This window comes from Geotrypetes seraphini, chromosome 1 (assembly GCF_902459505.1).
Source record: "Geotrypetes seraphini chromosome 1, aGeoSer1.1, whole genome shotgun sequence".
NCBI classification, from domain to species: domain Eukaryota; kingdom Metazoa; phylum Chordata; class Amphibia; order Gymnophiona; family Dermophiidae; genus Geotrypetes; species Geotrypetes seraphini.
Genome location: NC_047084.1, coordinates 328,960,770 through 328,984,245, shown reverse-complemented (window position 1 = coordinate 328,984,245; position 23,476 = coordinate 328,960,770). Strand labels below are relative to the sequence as shown.

At 41.1% G+C, this 23,476-nt stretch overlaps 1 protein-coding gene across 11 annotated transcripts in view; it reads left to right on the top strand.

Annotated features, from left to right (window-relative positions):
- Nucleotides 1-23,476, top strand: part of PDLIM5 (PDZ and LIM domain 5) — a 468,176-nt gene that overhangs the window by 396,820 nt on the left and 47,880 nt on the right. For all 11 annotated transcript variants that reach the window (XM_033957971.1, XM_033957962.1, XM_033958049.1 and 8 more), the window contains 2 exons: nucleotides 11,739-11,913; nucleotides 17,010-17,190. In XM_033957971.1, the coding sequence (XP_033813862.1) occupies nucleotides 11,739-11,913; nucleotides 17,010-17,190 (356 nt within the window). The remainder of the gene's footprint in view (nucleotides 1-11,738; nucleotides 11,914-17,009; nucleotides 17,191-23,476) is intronic.

Below are 23,476 nucleotides of genomic sequence, written 5' to 3'. Positions count from 1 at the left end.
GTCACAGGTATTTTTGTCTAGCAGTGGATGTTGAAAAACTGTATGAAGAGCATCTGAGTCGAGATAAAGTCTGCTTTTTTCTTGCTCCCCTTGTTTAATTCCTGCTTGAGAGCGGGTTTATATCTGCTACTGGTGTATCGGTTTGTGTGGAGTTTTTTTCTGATGTATGATGGATGTTTGGCCCCTACCCTTACTGTATTATTACTTCAGTAATGGGAAGGTGCAGTTAGATCTGGGTCTTTTTTTTCTTCACACTTTGTTTAACTGATGTCCTGGTTTCAGATTATCCCAGTTATTCGCTCTATTTTTCTTTGTGATATATGTGATTAGAACTCCTTTTTTTGTGGTGGTGGTAGTGCTGCCTGATTCAGGAGAAAAAATTTCGATTTGATTCGATTTTCCTGCCCAATTGGGTAGTTTTTTCCAAACATCCTGGTGGGTTTATTTTATAGCCTCTTTACCCCCTTTGCCCTCTCCTACCCACACTGGTCCTGTGGTGTAAACAAAATAAACAAAAAATATTTTTCCTCTCTATTAAATCCTAGCTCATGTTTGCGGTCCAACACCAGCTCTGGAAGGATACACATTTCAAATCTGACATATTGTAATCACAAAACAGAAAATAAAATTATTTTTCTTACATTTTGTTGTCTGGTCATTTTTCAAATCTTGTTGGTCCCATGTTGGTCTGGTTGTTTTCTGATCAGGCACTACAGGATTGCGGCAGAGAGGACGTGCCGCTGAGGACCACGGGCAACTGCAGAGATCACTATAATACCAGCGAGCCTGCAGGCTGCCCTAATAGCCTAAAGGAGGTAAGAGCGGGGAAACTGGGGGAGGCAAGAGCGGGCAAGCTGGGGGAGGCCTTTCTGACCGACCCTCCCCTCTCAAGCAGGAGCAGCAGTGGACGGCCAGCAAGAGACAGCCCTGCAGCTCCTGCTTTAGGAAGGCACGGGGGAAGGGTCGGCCATTGAATTGGGAGGTTGATTTTTTTTTTAATTGAATTGATTCGAATCGATTCACCTGATTTAAATCAGCGAATCGATTTGAATCGAGCAGCACTAGGGGGTGGTTTAGCCTATCATGAAGAACAGGATCAAGGAACCTTGTTAAAAGTTGCTGTTGATCTTTTTTCACTGTTGGAGCATTGCTTGGTTAGTGAAATGCCACGATGCCATATCCATCTCTACATCATGTGTTGTCTGTTACCAGGGATACTGACATTTATCCTGTCAATAGAATAGCTCCAAAGGGGTTTTTCTTTTTAATAAAATCAAAGAACTATGGATTGCAGAGCTGGCTGCTATAATGCTGGAGAAAAGGTCAAGTAGCTCAGGAATCTACTATAATAAAACGCTAAGCGCACATGCACACTCCTACCTGCGTGTTCCGTGATCCGTATGTCTGTGGCAGTCAGGAGTGCGCATGCACACTTACAACGGCCTCACATTCACAGTCTGGCCAGCTAACTTTCAATCCACGCCCAAACTTCGCCCAAATTTTATCCTGAGAGGCACCTTTAAACTTAAAAAAAAAACCAAAACAGCAAGGTACGACATGGAGGGGGGAGGGAAATACCGCTGCTGCACCACATACCCGCACTCAACTAAATTCAAAAGATCGTGAGTTGCTCAGTGCACAAGGACTTTAGCTTTCTGGCCGACTCACTTTCAATCCACGACCAAAGTTTATTTCAAAGCCGCGGCAGGCAGGGATCCTGAGAGGAGCTGCTGGGCACCTTTACACTAAAAAAAAAAAAATCCGGCAAGAGATGACGTGGAGGGGGAGGGAAATACCACTACTGCACCACATACCCACTCTCACTTAATTCAAAGATTGTGCAGTACTGTAACAAGCAAAATACCCTTACAGCTGGAACACCTCCATAGTAATAGCATGCGCATTCAACGGTTGCTGGCGAAGGCACCGACATTGAAGAAAAGGTTGTTTGTTGTTGTTTTTTTTTTAAAAAAGCAGTTTGTTGGGCAGGAAAAAATACTTGCATTTTGTTTTGGGTGATGGGTATATGCTGGGGAAGCTGTTAACTATCGTGCATTGATTTAGGTAAAGGGCAGGGGTGTGTGCTGGGGAAGGGGCCCAGGGAGTAATCTTGCTTTTCTTTGGGGGACTATCTTGCTTTCCTTTGGGGGGGAGGGGTGTGATTAGTGGTAAAAGAAAGGGAGAAGGGCTACTGCTGGACATGGGGGAGAGACAGAAAGAAAGAAAGACAGATAGATGGGGCCAGGGAGAAAGAAAGAAATGCCTAAGTCTACACATCTATTCTAGCACCCGTTAATGTAACGGGCTAAAAAACTAGTGAAATAATAAAACCCTAATTTCAAACATATGGCCTTGGCATGAAGTAACTTGATTGTTGTCACATTTGCCTACCTCTTCTAATTTACTGCTTTGAGATTGTTGAAATTAGTATTTTTGTCATGAGGGCCATTTTTGATAGGGACATTGACATAGATTAGTATACAGTACTTCATAGCACTATAGGGACATCTTTAGAACTTGGGTTTCAATGACCAACATATATTTTTGTAATATACTCCGATGGGAAGATTCTTTCTATAGTTGGTTCATCTCTTCTATCATGGGCATTTTTTTTTGCAAGGGCATTTACAAAGCAAATCCAAATGTTTTATAAATAATCTTTGATAAAATACAGGATACTGTTCAGTTAGTATTTGTTCAGCAGGTCTGTTGGTATTGCTTCCATGAAGTTGATGTCATAGCTTGTTTGGTTTTGGTTTCCTTTAGTGAATAGAACAGATAAAGTTACTTTGAAGTATTATTGCATTCTGGGAAGTACTTATTCTCCATGCAGTAATGTGTTTTGCCCATGTTGTAGTGTTTGACTGTGCAAGGCTGCTCAGATCCACATTTATCACATTGATATCTTGATTTGTCAAGGCTACAATCTTTGAGAGGTTAGTTTTAGGGGTGTATATTCTGTTCACATTATCTCGTATTTGAAAATTGGAAGGGAAAACTGCCATTAATCAAAAATAATTCTTTTGTATTTAGTAGCAAAGCTTTTTCCCTGTTACCAAAGGTCTCCAATATAATTGGTCATAGATAAACTACAATAGTTTAGTGACAAGGTCATGATAAAGTATTTTAAAATTTAGTGCATGTATATAGTACTGTGCTGCAAAACTTTCCTTAAATAATTACTTCTAATCATTGACTCCCCCAGTTGTTAAAAACATTTCAGTGCCTCTAGAAATGCAAGGCAACCAGGCTTATAAAAGCATTATATCTAGGTGTCTTGTCTGTTCTTTTCCATAAATACATTCCCTTCTGCCCCAATAAGTTTTGAACCCTTCATCCATTTTAATTGAAGCATCTGACACTAATTCCACGGGCGCTTGATACCTCTGAATCTTTCAGATCAATATTCAGCCCATAGCAGTTGTCAGAGGTTTCTTTTTTGTTGTTGGTTTTTTTTTTTGGGGGGGGGGGTGTCCCATTGCTGGGCTTTTTATCCCTGGCTATTCAGAAATGCATACTGACCAAATACTAGTGCTGAATATTTGCATGTATATTGGCTGCCAGGAATTCTCCGCTTACTGGCCATATTTATCCTGGTACCCAGGTAGCTACCCGGCTAAATTATCACACCATTTAAGCCAGTGTATTGCAAACTGTGTGCCTACTCAGATTTCAGGTGTGCCGTGACATACTGACGAGGAGGAGTCGTCCATGCTGGCTTAATGCCTACAGGACCTGCCTCTTGCACCAAGAGACACATCCTGTAGGAAGTCAGCTGTTGCCGATGACTCTTCTCCTGGCCTGCATCTCTCCTCGCACCTCTCAGATCCCTCCACCGAAGCAGTTCGTGGCCAGATGGGCCTCGGCGCATGCGCAGACTTCGACATGATGATGTTACGCATCAACGTCCACACACTTCTGGGTGTCTTCCGGCCGGGGCACTGGATTTAGGGTGCTGCTGGCTGGAAAGTTTGCGAGACGCTGATTTAAGCTAACTAACATAATTTGGGTTGTGTATGTATTTTAGTTAGGTGTCCGCAATTGGGGTGCCTAGCGACCCCTAACGTAGACACCGTTTATAGAATCTGGCCCTAAGGCCCATATTCTATCAACGGCGCTAGTTTTTTAGGCGTCAGTAGGCACCCAACTGGTGCCTAAACTAAGTGGAAAAACACTTTTTAAACAGCATTTTAAACTGATTTTCAAGGCGCCTACTCGCTCTTTTAAAAAAAAACAAAAACCAAACAGCACCAGAATCATGCCTCCATAGGTGCTTTTTGGAATCTTACCACTGTAGGCATGGCTAACACCGGAAGTGACGTTGGCGCCATAAAGCCATCAAGGAGGGTGCGATTCATGTCAAATTTAGACACTAGAAATGTAGACCTTGTAAACCCTGGCTTACATTTCCATGATATCGTAGCCAGTAATTTCAAACCTTGTTTGTCTTCAATATAAACTGCTTTAACATTGATCTCGGAGAAGAAAGTATATCACGTGTACAAACGATAAATTATGATAATGTAGTCTGTTTGCATACGCCGAGTATAGGAATCGTTTTAGAAAGCATTGGTATAAATCAGTGTGTTAAATAACCACATGTAAAATTGCATAAGTGTGTACATACATAAAAATACATGCAATGTATGTGGACAACTTCCCCGGGTGAAGAAGAGATGGGAGTGGTAATTATTATACACCTTATAAAATGCATGATTCGGAACAACACTTAGGCTTGCAGTGGAGGGGCTTAAACTTTGTGTAAGAGCTTTTGAGGAGGCTGTCTTTAAAAAGGCCTTCTCAGCCTGAGTGCTCTTCGCCTACAATGCGAATGTTGATTACCTTGCCTCAGTACCGTGAAGGAGTGCATTGAGTTGGTAAATGCAGGAGCAGATAAAATAGTGAAAAGGGAAAAGATTAAGTATGAGAGAGTACTAAAAGATGACTAGCTAACAGAGGCAGCATTCTCTGATAACAGCTCTAGGAGTGTTCCACCTGAATTTCCTGAGAGTGAGTAAGAAAAAATGGGTTATATAATATTTATAAAGCTTATTTTCAACATATCGCATGACAGCGGGATTTTCTTTACTCTCTTAAAATGTAGATCTGTGGCATGTCTCAGTATAGGTTTAGACTGCAACCACTAATATGTTTTCATGTTAGAAATTAATTTACCTATTTTACTTTTACTTTTTTTTTTGTTTTAGTTTGTTTAGATTTGACTGTGTTCTTTCCTTATGTATGTGTAATATATATATATTGTTAACCGATGTGACATCTAAGCAGAAATAGCAATATATCAAATTTTATAAAGAAACAGAAGCAAACTAGTCAACCATCACTACTACCAGTACCATAAGAACATAAGAATAGCCTTACTGCGGGGGTGTCAAAGTCCCTCCTCGAGGGCCGCAATCCAGTCGGGTTTTCAGGATTTCCCCAATGAATATGCATGAGATCTACTAGCACACAATGAAAGCTGTGCATGCAAAAAGATCTCATGCATATTCATTGGGGAAATCCTGTGGGGAAAGTTTGTGTTGCGTTTGTAAGTGAGTGAAAAAATGAATGAAATCATGGATGAGCGAATTGACAAGTGCTGTTTAAAGTGTGCATTGAAAAATGGTGAATCAAATTTTATCATTTATAAGTGGTTGAAACAGTTTAGGGCCTGTCTTACAAAGCCACGTTAGCGTCTGCAGCGCAGTAATGGCCCCAAAGCCCATAGAGATTTAAAGGGCTTCGGGGCTGTTGCCACGTAGCTTTGTAAAACAGGTCCTTAGTTGTGACTTAATGGTGAATAACAAACTATTGTGTGGGGGACTCATACATCCCAGAAAAAGTGAGAGAGAGAGAACCATAAGAGATGTGGAACCAATCTTAGTTCCTTAAGCTATGATTGTGGATGTGAAAAGAGCAAAGAAATGAATGGTTACGTGGTGGGGAGACTATAGTGATAAGAAAATTTGTTAAACTGGACTGACCTATGAAAGATGACACGGGCTTCGCTGTACCTAATGCCTTGATTGGAACCTAAATTTAAAAAGGAGAAAAGGCCGTAAAAAGTAGCAACATAGTAATGCTACCAAAGGTATAGACTGACCGCATATAAATATAAATGAAACCTAAAAGAAAGCTAAAACTAAAAGGTTTATGATGAAACCCATCCAACGCTTAAGGAAAAGTGCATGTCTGGCATTTGTATGTTTTGAGCCTCAGTTTTAGCATGGTGCAGGAAAACGCAAGTTGAAGTTAACCTGAAACTTTTAGAAAAAACAAGTTAAAAGGGGATTTTGTCAGTAAAGTGAATTACAAACCCGTGTACATACTAACTTGCTCCTGATAACACCATCACAGTCAGTGTCATTGACTTCACCAGGCTATGGACTTTTTTAGCATTCCTATGAAATGATTGAAATCTTAAGCATGAATTTCAAGTACTAAGCAATTTATATAAAGAAGAAAATCACAATAAAATAATATAATATTATTTAAACAGACTTTCAGTGTAGGAGGAAGTGCAGTGATAGACCAAGGGGGGGTTTGCATTTTGGGGCATGTCCCCGTTTGCAGCTTCCCTACCTACAGGTTCTGAGCACTTCCGAAGTTAGTTCACATATAATATATTAAGTTTAAAAGGATATAGGGAGGGGATCGGTTATTTATATACTTGAAGGCTGATTGGGCGGTATATGAAATCTTAAATAAACTTGAAACTTGATTTATATTCCCTGAGTTTGATTTTGGTTCATACTAACTTGCTGCCACGGGAGAGAAAATCTAAGTGCCTTAAACAGGGAGGTCATGCATCAGGAAATATAGCGCTAGTAATCTCGCTTCTCCAACTCCAACATAAGCGAGATTACTAGTGCTAGATTTCCCTGATGCAGCTATGGCGAAATGGGGTCCCTGTTGGAAATCTTATGATGGGAATGGATTAATTATATTACAGTGGGGACTGGGAGCCGCAAATCTTATGATTTGAGCTTCAAGTTATGAAAAACTTTGCTCTTCTCTGTTGAATGCCACGGTAGACGGGATTTCAAATAAAATAAGTTATTTTCATTCCTTATATGTGGAGCATGTTATTTTGAGGATTTTGCAAAGGACATTATAACATTAATGAAAAGAGTATTGGAAAACAATAGGCTCCTTTTATCAAGCTGCGGTAGGCGGTTAACGCGTGGAATACCGCGCGTTCAAACGCCTGCCGCGCTAGTTGCTAATGCCTCCATTGATGTGGCGTTCGTTTTTTTGGTGTGCCGCGGGGGTTAGCGCGTGATGAAATGTCCAACGCGCTAACCCTCGTAGAGCACCTTGATAAAAGGAGCCCATAGTTTATATGGAGTTTTTCTGACCAAGGATGTCGCTTTGCCTCAATATTGAACTGAATTAAATTGAGGCAAGCTTGTCTAGGGGGTATTCTATTTTTTTTTCTGAGACCCTTGTGGACACAGGTCTTTTCTCCACTCTTTATCCTCAATTAAGATGATTTGATGATTTAATCTGCCTTCTCTGTCTTTAAATCCTCTGCGTGGTGAATTATATTTTGAATGGTTTATTTATATTGGTTCCATTAGTCGACACAGATTTCACTCAGTCATATAACTGTATCAATTAGACCAGGGGTAGGGAACTCCGGTCCTCGAGAGCCGTATTCCAGTTGGGTTTTCAGGATTTCCCCAATGAATATGCATGAGATCTATTTGCATGCACTGCTTTCAATGCATATTCATTGGGGAAATCCGGAAAACCCGACTGGAATACGGCTCTCGAAGACTGGAGTTCCCTACCCCTGAATTGGACTGTCTTCTGCAAATAATAAAACAAATTCACCAATAATGTGAAGTGATAAGTGCTCAGACCCTCAACCTATGTGCTTTAATAGTGAATTTAATCAGGGGTTGCTACCGGGACCATCATAGCACGTTATCGGTCCCATTCCGCTCCCATTAAATAAACTTCTATTGATAAACTTCTAACTTGTATATTGACTTAGCTTGTTATGTGAAGCAGATCATTCTTCTCATGCTGCTCTCCGCTTATCAAAATCCCAAAGTCCCCTTAGTTCTGTGTGTCAGTAAACCCTTGACTCGAATTTTGCTCGAGTGACGCTTCTTCAGGAGGGAAATAACTAGAAGACGAAGGAGTACATAATGAGCAGCGTCTTCAGACACGTTATCACAGGCTTTGTCTCAATCCTCCTCGATGCCATGCCACTAAAGGAGGGTTTTACTGCAGCTTGCTTGCTTATTTATTTATTTTGCTTTCTAACTTGTTCTCCACAACGAGCACAGAATGGGTTACAGGTTAACATACAATAATATACAATTAATGGGTTACAACTGGCCATAGTTACAGTTACAAGTTTTTACCCTAACATGTATATACTGAGGATCTAGTAAAAGGGCTTATTTACTTGCTCTGGTGGTAGCCAATGGGCTGTAATTGCTTGTGCATTCACAAGTATGAGTTTCTTGACCAGTTGACATATCAGTCAGAAAAACAGAAAATGATAGCATTCATATATCTTGTTTGAACACCCTCCCCTCTTTCTCTTAATGGTTTTGTATGCTTTGTTGCCAGTACTAATATTTTTTTCTGTTATTTCTTTTTATTACTGTTACTGGTTGACAAACCTTTGGTTACATCAACTTTCTGGTTTATGTCATGTGGGAAGGCTTTTACTTCCATATGTAAGGTAATAGGATCTGTAGTGAGGGCAGTTTGTACTGTAGCTCCAAAGGGCTCTCCTCTGAAAACCCCACAGACCAAGTGTAGCTCATATAATATCTGCTATGTCACTTTTGTGAACTTGGTTTGAAAACGATAAGTAATAAAAGCTGCTCGAGTGTAATCTCATGCAATAGGTCAAAGCTGTCAAAAGCAGGTATAGGGACTTCAAAATTAAATCAATGTGCTAGTTTTCTCAAGTCCACCCTATCCTTGGCCCTACCATCACCACCATCAGACCTTAGGTCCACATGTGCCTGGGGAAAGCTTTACTTTACCTTTTTTGTAATTTGATCACATGGCACAGAGTAAAATTCTCCGTCTTTCCCTTCCCACAGAAAATAACTGTTCCTCAATCCTTCCCCACCAGGACCACAGAACCCACACAATTAACAGTAGGAGGAGATGCAGATAACCGGGAAACCTTAGAATAAAAGAAGGGTTTTCTGTGGGAAACTTTTGAAGAATGATTTCCTGTGGAAATTTCTTTAAAAAAAATGTTAACAATAATATGTTGCCCTTCTAAGTAATTTATCTTCCTATATTGAGTAAAATGGTCTGGTAGCCATATTAGTTCACTGTTTGGGATAATATATATAACTAAATTGAAATAAAACAAAAAGAATAAAGGTAATACCATTTTTATTGAACTAACTTGCCCCCTCTTTTACGAACGCATAGCACGGGTTTTAGCGCCAGCAGTGGCGTTAACTGCTCCGATGCTCATAAGAATTCTGTTACCACCACTACCTGCGCTATGCGTTCGTAAAAGAGGCGGTTAGTGCATTGTTAGTCCAATAAAGGTGTCACCTTTCTTCTTTTTGTTTTGTTTTATTTCTTTTTAATTCTATATATTATCTCAATTTTCTGTTTAATTCTATATATTATCTCAAAACAGTAAAGTAATATGGCTACCACACTATTTCACTCAATATAGGAAGATAAATTAGTCAGTCTCAATTTGTCTGCTGATTTTAAGGGGGGGTTCTTTTCCCTTGCAGAGGCTGAGAAAACCAAATCTTTGGAAAATGTGCTATTTTAGAACTGTGCTTCAAACGGACCCTTTAAGGATTTTGCCTTTTGTTATCCTAATATTGAATAATACAAATATCGGCTCTTTACTTCATGTCTCCAGAAACATGCGCACAACCTGATGTTGAATTAAACTGGGCAGAATGGAATGTTGTTTGTCAGAAGTGCACTGCTATGATTTTATGATTTGAAACGCAACTCATTTGAAGGTTTTTGAAGTGAGCAAGCATAGCACTTTCAGTGAAGGTTTGGAAGGGCCTTGTAGTTCCCTTAATTGTCATTTTATTATAAGGAATGATTTTTGCCCAACATTGTCCAGTTTTCACCCACCAAATCTTTAAATATGAATATGTGTTTATTTAGCATTTGATATAACACCCTTACTGAAATAAAAACAGGCTAGTGCGGTGAACATACATAATAAAACCAGAAATCAAGGAAAAAAACACCAATTAAAAAGAGGAAAGTCAATACACAATAAGAGAGCACATACTGAGAGATATAAATCCTTTATAGGGTGTACGATCCCATGGAGGAGTAGTACCATATATACTTGAATATAGGATGATATTTTGGGGCCAAAAAAATGGCCCAAAAATGGGTGTCTCGTCCTATATTCAGGTCATCACCCAGTGACCACCCGACACCCTCCCAGACTTGCTGCAGACCTGCCATTAGGCTGGGACAGGAGGGATCCCTCCCGTCCTGTCCGATACTAATTATTTTTTTAAAACCCACATACCTTTTCCCTGGTAGTCTAGCGGTGTATCCCGCGCTGAGCCCTTCCTGCCAATCTCACGGCCAGCAGGAGAGAGCTTTTTGAGCTCCCCCCCCCCCCCCCCAGCCCTGTGTCGGTCCCTGAAAGGCTGCCGCTATTTCTTGTAGGATTCATGGTTCTCGCACAGCTACTTCTGAAGCATATAACAAGACACATCTCTGCCGCAAACTGCTAGTAGGAAGGAGGAGAGGGGTTGCAACAATCATGCGATTATAATTAATCGGTTGAAATTGGATGTTGTGGCATGGATGAAAGTCCTACGCTCAAAGTCAGCAGCCCAGGGTACGAGGGGGTGCTGAAAAGTTTTCAGCCCAACCAACTAGCTGAAAAGTGTTTTAAGTGCCAATTTGCAGAAATGAAATTCTATGTTTTAACATTGTTTCAGAACATTGATAGAACCATATCCTCATCGTTGTCTTCTTGGCTGGATTGAGAACTTTTCAGCACCCCTTTGTATTTGAAACTGCTTCAGGAGTCATCAACACGTACAAAAAGGGGTTAAATTTAACTCAGGCTTTGAACATGAGCAGTAATAGGAGCTGCTGATATAGAAGCAGACATTTTAGTCTGCATTTGAATTACCACTGTGTCAGCCATTAAACTATATTTGTTTTATATTTAATGGTAATTTTATGTTGCATTTCTGAGATCCCTGTATTTTATGATTTTGTGATTTTTCAGGATAAACCACTTTTGACAGGTTGTCCAAAATATGCAATATATAAATGTTTATAAATGTAGGCTCTTTTTTATTGAAAAGTAACGATTCAGTTTAAATCAAAGCTTTCCAAACCTGATTTAAACACCCCCTCCCTTTCACCTCAGACATTCAAGTTTTCAGGATATCATATGCATGAGATGAATTTACATATACTGAGACACCAGGATATTCAAATCTACTTCATGTGTCTTCATTGCAGATATTCAGAAAACCTGACTGGCTATGAAGTCTCCAGGGCACATTTGGAAAGCCCTGTTTTAAATATATAGTTTTAGTAATTGCTAAAGTTGTGATTAAAGGAAAATGGTGTGTGGGTGGAGTTTAAACTGAGTTGTAAGGCACTTCCAGGTTTTGCAATACAAGAAATTCTCCATGCGTTGCACATTATATAAAGGAATATGTCTGGATTTTAATATGCATTATACTTAATCTGCACAGTATAAACATTCCAATATCCTAATTTTCTCTTTTTAGCACCTGTAACTGCAAGGATTTTTAACAGTAATGCTTCATCTGGGACAAAGATGCCTAGCAACAGGCCTGTCCTGCAGCTTTCACTCAATGAGAGAGACACACTGGTTCAGAGGGCGGAGCATATCCCAGCTGGAAAACGTACGCCAATGTGTGCCAAATGTAATATGGTCATTAGGTTGGTATCTGCTTCTGTGTACTTCTCTCTCTGCTTTTTTTAATTTGTTGCCTAGATTAATCAATTCAGATTGTTAATATATGCACGATATACCTTCCACACGATGAAGACAAGATATGGTAGAAATAGAAAAATGATGATAGTTGTAGAGAAATAATAGTCCTGTTCACCTTTTTTCACATTGCAGTAATTCTGGTATATTTGATCAAATCATCAGGTAAGAAGTTTAAAATGAAAGGGTTACTTCTTTGATTTGTGCAAATTACTCTGTGAAATAGAACACTGACAGCAAACAGTATAAGTGGGGTCATAAAGAAATTACAGTAATGTATGGAAGATGAATTGTAAGCTATTGTGCTGTAAGCTAGAATGATATGACTATAGGTAGACTTATTTTTCCAACAGTGTCTCCTTTCAGCACTAATAGCAGGCCTTTGTCACCCCATTTTTCTTTGAAATACATTATAATCTCGTTATAACGGACTCGCTTATAACAGAACCTCGCCTATAGCGGATGAGGTCCGCTGGTCCTGGCTGAGCGCCATTATAAACATACAGAAAATCATCGGATATAGTGGACTTGCGTATAACAGACTTTCAGATATAATGGACAACTATTTTGGTCCCGAGAGCCACTTTTAGCTGTAATTTTCTTCGGCTATAATGGACATGCAGGCTCCGCCTACAAAACGCTTGGCATGCCGGTGATATAGTATCAAAATGCAGCCCAGAATAAAATGACAGAGTATTTTTCTTTCCAGTACAGTATGACATAATGCTTTAGAACAGGGGTGTCCAACCTGCAGCCCCATGAAGTATTTTGTGCGACCCTGGTTGAGGGCGATGCAGTGTTTTCCTCTGCTGGCCCCGGGTGTTTACCGTCTTGCTGGCTTCCTCCTCTGTCTTGCTGCAGCATTTGCGCGTTTGTGTGGCCCCAGAAAAATTTTTTCGGCCAATGCGGCCCAGGGAAGCCAAAAGGTTGGACACACCTGCTTTAGAACATCTTTTAGTGTTCTGGGTTTCGCAATCATTTCGTGCCATACCAGTGTTTTGCTGAGTTTTGATGTTGCTGATATGCTTGTGCAGTAACTGTGGTTCATTGATTGAACGTTGTTTCAAGTTGACCTAAATAAAGTTTTTAAAAAATGCAACTCTGGATATAACGGATTCTGGATATAACAGACCGTTTTTCCAGGTCCCTTGAAGTCCGTTATAATGAGATTATACTGTAGTCAAATTTCACTCTTCTGTCATTAACTTTACTTGAGATTAGCATCTTTAAAATAAAAAAAAAGACAATCTGTTCTCTTGATCACTTACCCATCTGAATGGACCAAGTTTCCTTCTCTTGGACTTCTCCCACTTTCTTTATCTGTTAATGATGGTCTCTTTTCTGGCCATATTCCAGTTCTTTGGAAAATCTACACTATCCAATCTGTCCTGAAGAAACCCTCCCTTTATGACAACACAGGGAGCTTTGTTTACCTTTTGACCGGCCTGGGCTCATCGCGGGCTAATATCCTAGTATCCACTTTAGTTTGTCCAGTAAATTACTGTTTGTTGTAGTGTTAATGTCATTTTATTTTGCTATTGTTTTTATAATATAATGGTTTAATATTGTAAGCCGTTCTGATTGGTGTTACCAGATAGGACAATATATCAAATTCAGTGAATAAACAAAATTTTAAAAATGATACTGTGCTTTTTTTTTTTTTAATGGAAAGAAACAGTAACAGCCCCAATGAAAGAAGTGAAATGGGGGATAGAACACAATCTCCTAGAACATAATTTTTTCTAAGTAACTGTGATACATAGAAGCATGAGTGAAAGAAATGGTAGTTTGGTCTTTCCCTATGTTGAATTGCAGCCCTGTGACTGCTCTTACCACCTGTGTGCACATGGATTGTTGGGTGACTTTTTCTCTCTGTTCCCACAGTGCTGGTACTTCTGTTCTTCTTTCTCTGCAATTACCCAAGCTTGTCTTTTCAATTCAGGCAAATGGAAACTCGATCTGCTTGGATCTGGAAGACTAGTCCTCTGCAGTGTCAGTCTACTGTTAATAAATCAGTTAAATTAATCTCTGCTGACACAGGAGGAAGAGAGCATTTTATTTTACATAAGGCTGTATATTATGGGACACTGGTGTAGAAAAGTAGAAAGGTTCTTGTACATAGGCTGCAGTGTCTCAGGTTAGGTCAAGATTTGCACTGCACAGCTAGTTCTTAAAGATACAGGGGTGACGGAATACGTTCTGGGGTGTTTTTTTTTTTGTAGACTGAGTAGCACCCTTATTTTGTTTATAGGCCTACCTGTTCTGCAGTAATTGTTCTGATATCTCTATATGGATTTCACTACCACAGACACACCTCCAGCTTATTGAGAAAATTGTTGGAAGCCTACCTTAATTAAAATTCTGTGTAACACACCATCTCCTATGAAGCAGGCAGTGTAGGCATAGAGAGGATTTACTTGGCTAAAATAAAAAACCCCACCTAGGGAAGTACTGAAACTTCACTAGTCTTTCATACTAAATTTAAATCTTAAAAAATGGTCACACATAGATCCATTACAATGAAAGAGCACTCCAGCAACTTATGAAATTAACCAACATACCTATGTTATAACAGGAGACACTGGCATCATCCCTACACCACTACCTTTAAATGCAGGTGGTATAAGTAAGTCACCAGAGCCTCCTTTCTTTCATAAAAAGAAAGACAGACAAGCGTGCACCTAGCATGCAGAGAACAGCTGCTGATTGTATTCCTCCATAGCTTCTCTGATAACTGAAAGATGAGAGTCAAGTAACATTTTTTTGAGCTTCAGCTACATGTTACAATAGAGCTACTTGCTCAAAGTGCCGTTGTAAGAATTGGGCTTTTTCAATCAATTTTTCCAGGATACCCTCACCTCTGAACCCCACTACTGATATCCCTTTCTTTTCCTGCTGTTAGTAACCAATCACTAAAGACCCCAACAACGAGACATCTCTTGGTTCAGGTGGTAGAAGGTTGTGAGCAATGGAATCAGAGGTGGTAGGTGTCTGGAATGCGATTGAGATAAAATATTCAAGCATAGAATCATAGACTTGATTTCCACAACTATCTGATCAATGCTTTTGTGACAGAATGGATAAGATGATACTAGAAAAGCAGGACAAAGAGCAGAGATGAAGAAATATAAATAGGAATGAAGCTGTGGAAGAAAGACATCCAAGCAGAAAGGAAAGAACTTGGGGGAAGGAGGAACAAAGCTCCACTCCAAGGCCTAACAAAAGTCAGGGAGGGGTAGGGTTACCATATTTGTGAAGTCATAAAAGAGGGCACATGACCCTTCCCTGCCCCACCCCACCTTTCACCCATTTTCTTAGTCCTCCTTCCCATATTCTTTACCATTTTAGTGCCTGATCTCCTTCCATCTCCCATGGGTGCTTCTCTCTCCCCTTCCCCTTAAAGGTGCTTCTTTCTCTCTCTCTCCCTTGATCCCTCTACCCCCATGTGTCCATGTTTCTTCCCCTCCCTCCAATCACCCCTGCAGGTGATTTTCTCTCTCTCTTTCTCTCTCTTCCTCCCTCTATCCCCCATGGGTGCTTTTCTCTCTTTCGCTCTCTCCACAACCCCCTCCACCATGGGTGTTTTTCTGTTTTTCTCTCTATCTCCATCGTATGTGGGATGGTGCTTTTCTCCCTGTGGCTGTCTCCTGTCCCCCACCTACCTCTTCATCGAAGTTTAATATTTGGGCTGGCCAGCGGCAGCAGCAAGATGAGCCTGCTGCTGTTGGCCTGCCCCAGAAGCTGCCTCTCTGGTGCATACTACCAATGCAGAAACAGGGGTAGGGCTATGGCAGCAGGCTCGCCTCACTGTTGCTATTGGCTGGCTCAAAGTTTCAATTTCAGCGGAGCCAGAGGTAGGTGGGGGAAAGAGAAGAATACACCAGATAGGGTAGAAAGCCATCCAGTCACCCAGACAGTCCACTAAAAATAGGACATTTCTGGGCAAATCCAGATAAATAGTGATTTCAGTGTGGTATAGTGCTGCCCGATTCGCGATTCGAATTGATTCTCCGATTCACTTTTGGTGAATCGATTCGAATCGGTTTACTATTAAAGAAAATCGGACTTACCGATTCGTTAGCCCCGTTGCTACCGCCGCTTTTGCCTGGCCAGGGAGGAGAAGAGAGAGTCGTGCTTGCGGGAAGCAGAGAGCCTTGCTACCCGGTCTGCATTAGCGACTCGGGGTTTCCCCTCTGCCACCGGAGTCCTTGCTTCTGATGTAATTTCCGGTTTTGCCAGGAATTCTGTGTTTGTGAGCTGCTAGAATGAATTTTAAGAAAATGGCAAAAAACTCAACTGTTTATGAAGGCTTTTTTGAGTTGAAATTTTATATTCAAACTGGATTTGAAGATTTCTGATGTTTATCGACCATTTTTAAGAGTGTTGTATTTTAACAACTGAATGCATGTATGTTTATTTAACATTTTATGCTTGTTACTATAGAAACCATATAGGTAATATATGGTATATAAATTTTTAAATAAATAAATACATGTGTGAATTCTGCAAGCTTCCTGAAGGTATTTCATGAGTGGTCCCTATTTAGAAAAAATGTTTTCTCATTTTTGACTTTGTAGTAATGGTGTAGAACTTTTGAAAACAGGGCCTCTCTGGTTTAGACTTGTAAGGCCTAGCCTCATATTTTAGGATGAACTAGTGTTTCTTTATTTTTCTGCCTGAATCTGCAGGATTTATTACTATTTGATTTATTTATTTGATTTTCTAGCCCATCCCCCCAAAGGAGCTCAGAATGGGTTACAAATCAGGTACTGAACCATTTATCTTATCTGTCCCAGTGGGCTCACAGTCTATCTAATGTACCTGAAACAGTGGAGGATTAGATGACTTGCCCATGGTCACAAGGAGCAGTGCGGGGTTTGAACCCACAACCTCAGGGTGCTGAGGCTATAGTGATAACCACTACGCCACACTCTAATCCAAATACTACATTGTATTATCTATCAAAAGCTGCATGGAGCCTAATTATTCTACCTGTATAATTTGATTGCTACAGTAGATGGTTTTTGGGTTTTTTTTTTAACAGAGGACCTTTTCTATTGGCTTTGGGGAAATCCTGGCATCCTGAGGAGTTCAACTGTGCTTACTGCAAAAACAGTATGGCTGAAACTGGATTTGTGGAAGAGAAAGGAGACCTCTATTGTGACCTTTGCTATGAGAAATTTTTTGCTCCACAATGTGCCCGTTGCCAGAGGAAAATCCTAGGTGTAAGTCACTTAAAAATATTCAGTAATAAAAAAAAAAAAAAGTACTTGCCAAATGCCTGCCCTAGTCTTTTCTGTACCGAAATGTTTCTGTAAATTTATTTTGACGCTCAAGATTTCCAGAATATTGTTCATAAGACCCACTAATGCTCTTCATCTGATCTGCACCTCTCGTATTCTCTCTCACCTCCTCCACCCCTTTCTAAAAATGTTACATGCCTTTCCAAAGGGTGAAATTGTTGAAGATTCTAAGAGCATCTTTCTCAAACTACATTAGGCACTAACACATGCTTAACGTAACTTAATATCTCAGATCATGGCATATGCTGAGGTGTCTTGTGGCAACTGCCAAATGTGCACATGCTAACCGCATGCTAAAAAAATTGTTTTTGGGAGGGTGCATTTCAGGAGGCGGAGAGTGGGTATTCCTGTGCTGATCAGCGCATTTAATATTAGTGCATGTTAACTGGTTAGTGCAGGAATACTATGAAAGCCCTTACTACCTACAAAATGGGTGGCAGTAAGTGCTCATATGGTAAGTTGTTTTTTGTTTTGTTTTTTTGTAATGACTGCACACCAATGGCAACAGTATACTACCAAGGAGCAAAAGACACCCTTACTAACTAGTAATCAGACAAGATTGTGTGTCAAACTTAATGTCATGGGTTCTAGAGACAGCAGATCAATCAATGTTAGTTAAATGGACCTCAAAATCCAAAGGATATTGCTCCCTAAAGTACTAAGACTTGAGTCAGAGAGACTTACCGATTATCACTGGTCCCCTTAATGGCAGGAGTTCCTGAGCCTTTTGTTGATTTAAACTTAGACCGGGTGTTAGAAGCCTAGGGAGTTTTTCTCCCTTGTTGAGTTTTCTCCCTAGTTAATTGTCTACCTGGAGCGGACCAGTGATAATCGGTAAGTCTCCCTGTCTCAAGTCTTAGTACATTAGGGAGCAATATCCTGTGGATTATGAGGTCCATTTAACTAACATTGATTGATCTGCTGGCTCTAGAACCCATGACATTAAATTTGACACTCAATCTTGTTGTCTGAACATTAGTGAGTGGTCATTAATACAAAAAATAAAAATAAAAAATAGAAAACCGGCTATTGTTTGAGGCTGCAGCAAAAAATGGCTTTTAACATGCGGGGGGAAACCCCGTGTAAGGGCGCATTAAGGCCACTTTTTACCACAGCGTAATAAAAGGACCTAAAATTTTGTAAGGCCAAAATTTACACCATTCTAGGCCTTAGTTTAACCTTACAAGATTTTGATGGACAAATTTGGAACCCTTATTCTCATTGATCTAATGGAAAGAAAGCATTTTGTGGAGAAAAAGGAAATTGCCAATGTTATGACTTTTAACAAGCTGCTTTTTCTAAGTATTTAATGTAGTGCTCTGATGAACACAATTTCCAAATGTACTTCTGATATAAGCTGTAATAGTTTGAAACTGGTACCAAGTATAAAACTTTTCAAACCTTCTTAAACTGATATCTTCTTTCTCTCCCCCCCCCTTTTTTTTTTTTCTTTTTAGTAAGACCTTGCATTCTGTTCCTCTTCAATCTTTTCCCTTTGATCTTTCTGTAGCATTTTATTTTTCTTCTTTCGTTTCAACCCTTGTTTTCAGTTTCTCTCCCAGAAATTCACTTTAGGCTAGTGTTTGTCAACCAATGTGATATTGAACTTATTAAATGTATGTGGAAGTCACCACTACTTGCTCTCTGCTCTCAACTTGCACTGAGGTAAAAGACAGCAGTGGCTCACAAACATGCAGGGGCTCCTTCCTTTCAGAGCACGTGGCATCATACATTCATTTCCCTCCTAGCAACAGCACGAGCCCCACTGTGTGCAGCATGTATTTTTTTGCGAAGCATGTCATAAGCTATCGTTTGAGTCCTTTCAGTTTCTGTCCTATCCCCAGGCTGAATGAGATGGGGGAAATATGTGATCCACTGGCAGTGTAACACATGCAGAAGCGAAGGTAACTAGTTGAGCTTGAAGCCCGCCTTCCATAGAGTTCTACTTATTGCTCAGAGCCGAGAGAGAAGCCATGGTCATAGCACAGAACTGAGGGCATGGGATAGAAAAGGAAGGATCGATGTATGGTGAGCAGCTGAAGGTACAGAAAGAACAAGCTTTCACAGTGAGCAGAAATGAATGTAGCGGGAGAAACTGAACGTAAAACTGATAACTTGAAAAGTGACTAAAAGACTATATTCAAGTATAGAAATTCCTAGAGATGGTGCCAAATGAAAACAGGAGATTATTATTGAATTGTTTACTTATTTAGTTAAAAGATTTAGATTCCACATTATCCACAGTTCTGAGCAGGTTACATAAAGTTACATAAAACATTGTGAGATGCTAGAAAAATATGCTGAAGCATGGCAAGGGTTTCGCAGTGTGTTGCAAGCAGAACAAAGGCAGCATTTAAAAGAAGCAGAGTTCATGGGGGGGATTGAACAGGAATAAAAACCAGGGACAGGGGTGGGTAGGGAGTGAAAGTAGTACGAGTGTGGGATGGAGGAAGAAAACAGAGAAGGGGAGGGAGAGGAACAATAGAAAAGATGGTGGGCACTAGTCGATTTGGTAGTTTACAGGTTTTCTGTAAGTTAAATAGTAATATAATTTGTTTTCAGAGCTGAAAAATACTTGCAGGCTCATAAAACATTTAAACATCCAAAAACCAGCGTAAGTCGGCATTTGGATGTCCTAATATCCAGAACGTCCAAGTACTAATAATCAAAACCAACTTTCTGGACATCCAGCAGGACTTCCAAGCCGCTGAATGTCCAGAGCCTAAAGGGGCATGTTGGAAGGTACATTATGGGTGTGCATCAGGCGTTCTTAACTGGATTCCTGCAGCAATAATCGGAGCTTTCCCAGGACGTCCAAGGCAAAACTTACTTAGACCAGTTATACATGCGTCTGTGTTCCAAAGGTGACCAAACTGGCAAGATGACCACTGGAGGGTTTAAGGCATGACCCCCCCCTTATTCCCCCAGTGGTCATGACCCCCTCCCACCACCCGTGGAGCAAGAAGAAAAAAACAGTAGGCTTCCCATCAGCTGATTGTGGGAGGGGAATCCCCATCAGCTGAGCTGGTTTGGGGGATAACTACTGGCTCAGCTGATGGGGATTCCCCCTGCCAGAATCAGCTGAACTGGCAGGGAGATTCCTCTCCCTCCCTCCCCTCACAGTCAGTGATTTCCCTAGCCCCCTCCACAGAGCCCCTGCACTACGCACCTCTCCTCCAAAATCCCTTGACACCCCCCCCCAACATCGCCAAACACTCCTACTATCCCCCCACACTTCCCTGTGCTTTTGATACAAAAATTGCTCTAGATGATACTTATAAATATGCTGTATAGATGATGTAATAGATGTGCAAAAAAGTTTTATATGCTCAGAATCATGGAGGTGGTAACTGGGGGAAACCCCAACCCTACCGCCTCACCGCCCAATCATCGCATATGAAAAAGTGAGCAACAGATTATATTGTAACTTTATGAATAAAATGCCAAAAAAGGCTTAAGGTCTTAAAGGGTGTACGTCATATCATTCAAAAGAACTCAGCAAACTTTATCTTTTTAGCTTGCAGGTTCCGACGTGCCACGTTTTGTTTCAACACATACTCTTTATCACTCTTCTTTGTTGATTTTTCTAAGTTTACCCTTTTCTATATATTTGTTTGATACAAAAATTAGCTGGAGGGATGCCCACTCCCTTGTGCCACCAGCCCCATCGAATCCCACCTGAAACCACAGCACCTCCCACATAATCTTAAGCACCCTGGCAAAGTGTTCCACAAATGTGGACCCGCCACTGAAATGGCTGTTGCTTGCGTCTTTCTATAATGTGCTTTACCCAATACATCAATTGATAGCTTCATTGCAGATTGTGATCTCAAATTTCTAATAGGCATATATTGCTTCAAAAGCTGTTTTAGATACAAAGGAGTCTCCCCATAAATTACCTGATGAACTATTGTCAAAAGTTTGTATTCATTCCTCCATTGAATTGGTAACCAATGTAAATTCTTCAATATTAGCGTAATGTGATCATTCCAGGCTATTCCAGGAATCATGCGGGCAGCCACATTTTCTACTACTTGTAACACTTTTATTTTGCATTTTGCAATACCCACCAGCTTACCTAGAAAAAAGGGATCATAAATTCAAGATTTAATTGCTGTGGCTCGTGTGTGTGGAATAAATGAGTGAATTTAGGGTAGCTAATGTTACATAGTAATTAGAGCACTGAACTCGCATCCAGGACACCCTGGTTCCATTCCTTAGTGTCAGGCCTCATGCAGCCTCAATCAAGTATCAAAGTCCTCCTGTGCTAAAAACAGAAACTTCAGTTACCCAAATATCAGTTCTGTAAAGGAGGAACAGTGCAACCAAATGCCTTATTTTTGTTTACTGCTGCATAAACACTAAGGGATCGATATTCAGCAGGACTTAATCCAGTTAGGAATGGCTCCTGTCTGGATAAGTCCCACTAATTGGGTCTATTGTTTGGAATTTCAATGGAATTATCCAAGTAATGGAATTATCCAGACAAATGGTGACAGAATCCACAAGGGAGAAAGCATTATCCCAGGACAAGCAGACAGCTATTCTCAACATGTGGGTGACATCATCCACGGAGCCCGGATTCAGAGAGCTTTGCAAGCAGACTTGCTTGAAGAACTTTAGAAAGTTTGTGACTGCCGCACCGTGCATGCGCGAGTGCCTTCCTGCCTGATGCAGGGCAAGTGTCTTCTTAGTTTTCCACTGTGCTGAGAAGTCCTATTTCGACGCTCTGCGCTAGACTCAGTTCTACTTTGTGCCTTCTCTCACCGCAGCTCGTGTTTTATTTTTTACAGGGTCGCTGCATTTATTTGCGTGTTTTCATTTTTAAAAAAACAACTTAATTTTATTTTTCTTTGGTGTCACGGCGGGGCCTGCCTCGCGGCCTCAGCCTGCGGGCTTCGATCTCGCTGGGGCTATTTTTCCGTTTATGTCCCGGCCGGTCACAGGCTTCAAGAAGTGTAGCCGTTGCCAGCGCGCAATCTCCCTCACTGACCCACATAGGTGGTGTGTTCAGTGTTTGGGACCTGACCATTGTCCGGAGTCATGTGCTACCCTTCAACCTCAAGCCTTCAAACCAAGGGTAGGGAACTCCAGTCCTTGAGAGCCGTATTCCAGTCGGGTTTTCAGGATTTCCCCAATGAATATGCATTGAAAGCATAGATCTCATGCATAGATCTCATGCATATTCATTGGGGAAATCCTGAAAACCCGACTGGAATACGGCTCTCGATGACCGGAGTTCCCTACCCCTGCTTCAAACGTTGTCGAGTTCAGGTGGAAAAACTCTTTGGCGGTATGGATCCATTTTCCTCTGTCTCGACCTCAAATCCGGTCAAGCTTCTCACAGGGGTTCTGCCTTCTGCCTTGACCTCGGCCTCGACCTTAATCAAACCCTCTTCATTCAGCTGGTCCTTGTCCTCGAGCAAATCTGCTAAGTCGTCTCCTGACAAGACGCTTGCCTCGCTGCCTCCCTCAGGTCAGGTACCAGTAGTGGTTATCAAGCTGCCCAAGAAGCATGTTTCAAAGTTGAAGAGTCATTCTTCCTCCTTTTCCTTGGAGACTATACCAACACCAGATGTACCAGATCCTCAAATCTCGGTGTCACATTTGGAGGCTATGATCCAGACCATTTTGGATCGTCAGTTTGGTAATATGCTTGCCAAACATACTCCTACCTCGACTCTGCTTCCTGCAGTCCAGTCTGAGCACTTAACAGTATCACAAGGAGTCGATTCCTTGGCAATGCCTCGAGCTGAATCTACTCACTCTATACAAGGAGTTGATTCCTTGGGAGTGCCTTGAGAGGATTCTACATACAGTATTCAAGGAGTTGAGTCTTTGCGAGTGTCTCGTCTGGAGCATAAGCACGTTACTCAAGGAGCCGAGTCCTTGTCAGTGCCTCGAGATACCTCGACACAAGGAATTCAGTGCCTTCTGGTGTCTCGTTCTCCAGCCTCCAGCCCTCCTTCCTCGCATAAGGCGTCGCCCTTTCCGAGGCATAGGGCGAGGACCCCTCGATGGTCCTCTCAGCGAGACCTGTCTGGTTCGAGGCACAGTTCTCCACATCAGTCGAGGCACAGATCCTCTTCTCGAGACAGGCCTCGTTTCTCCAGGTCTCAAGACACTTCAAGGCCTCCAACTCCGAAGTCGAGGACACCACCTCCAGAACCTTCCACCTATACTTCTTCTCCTGCAAGGGATTCTATCC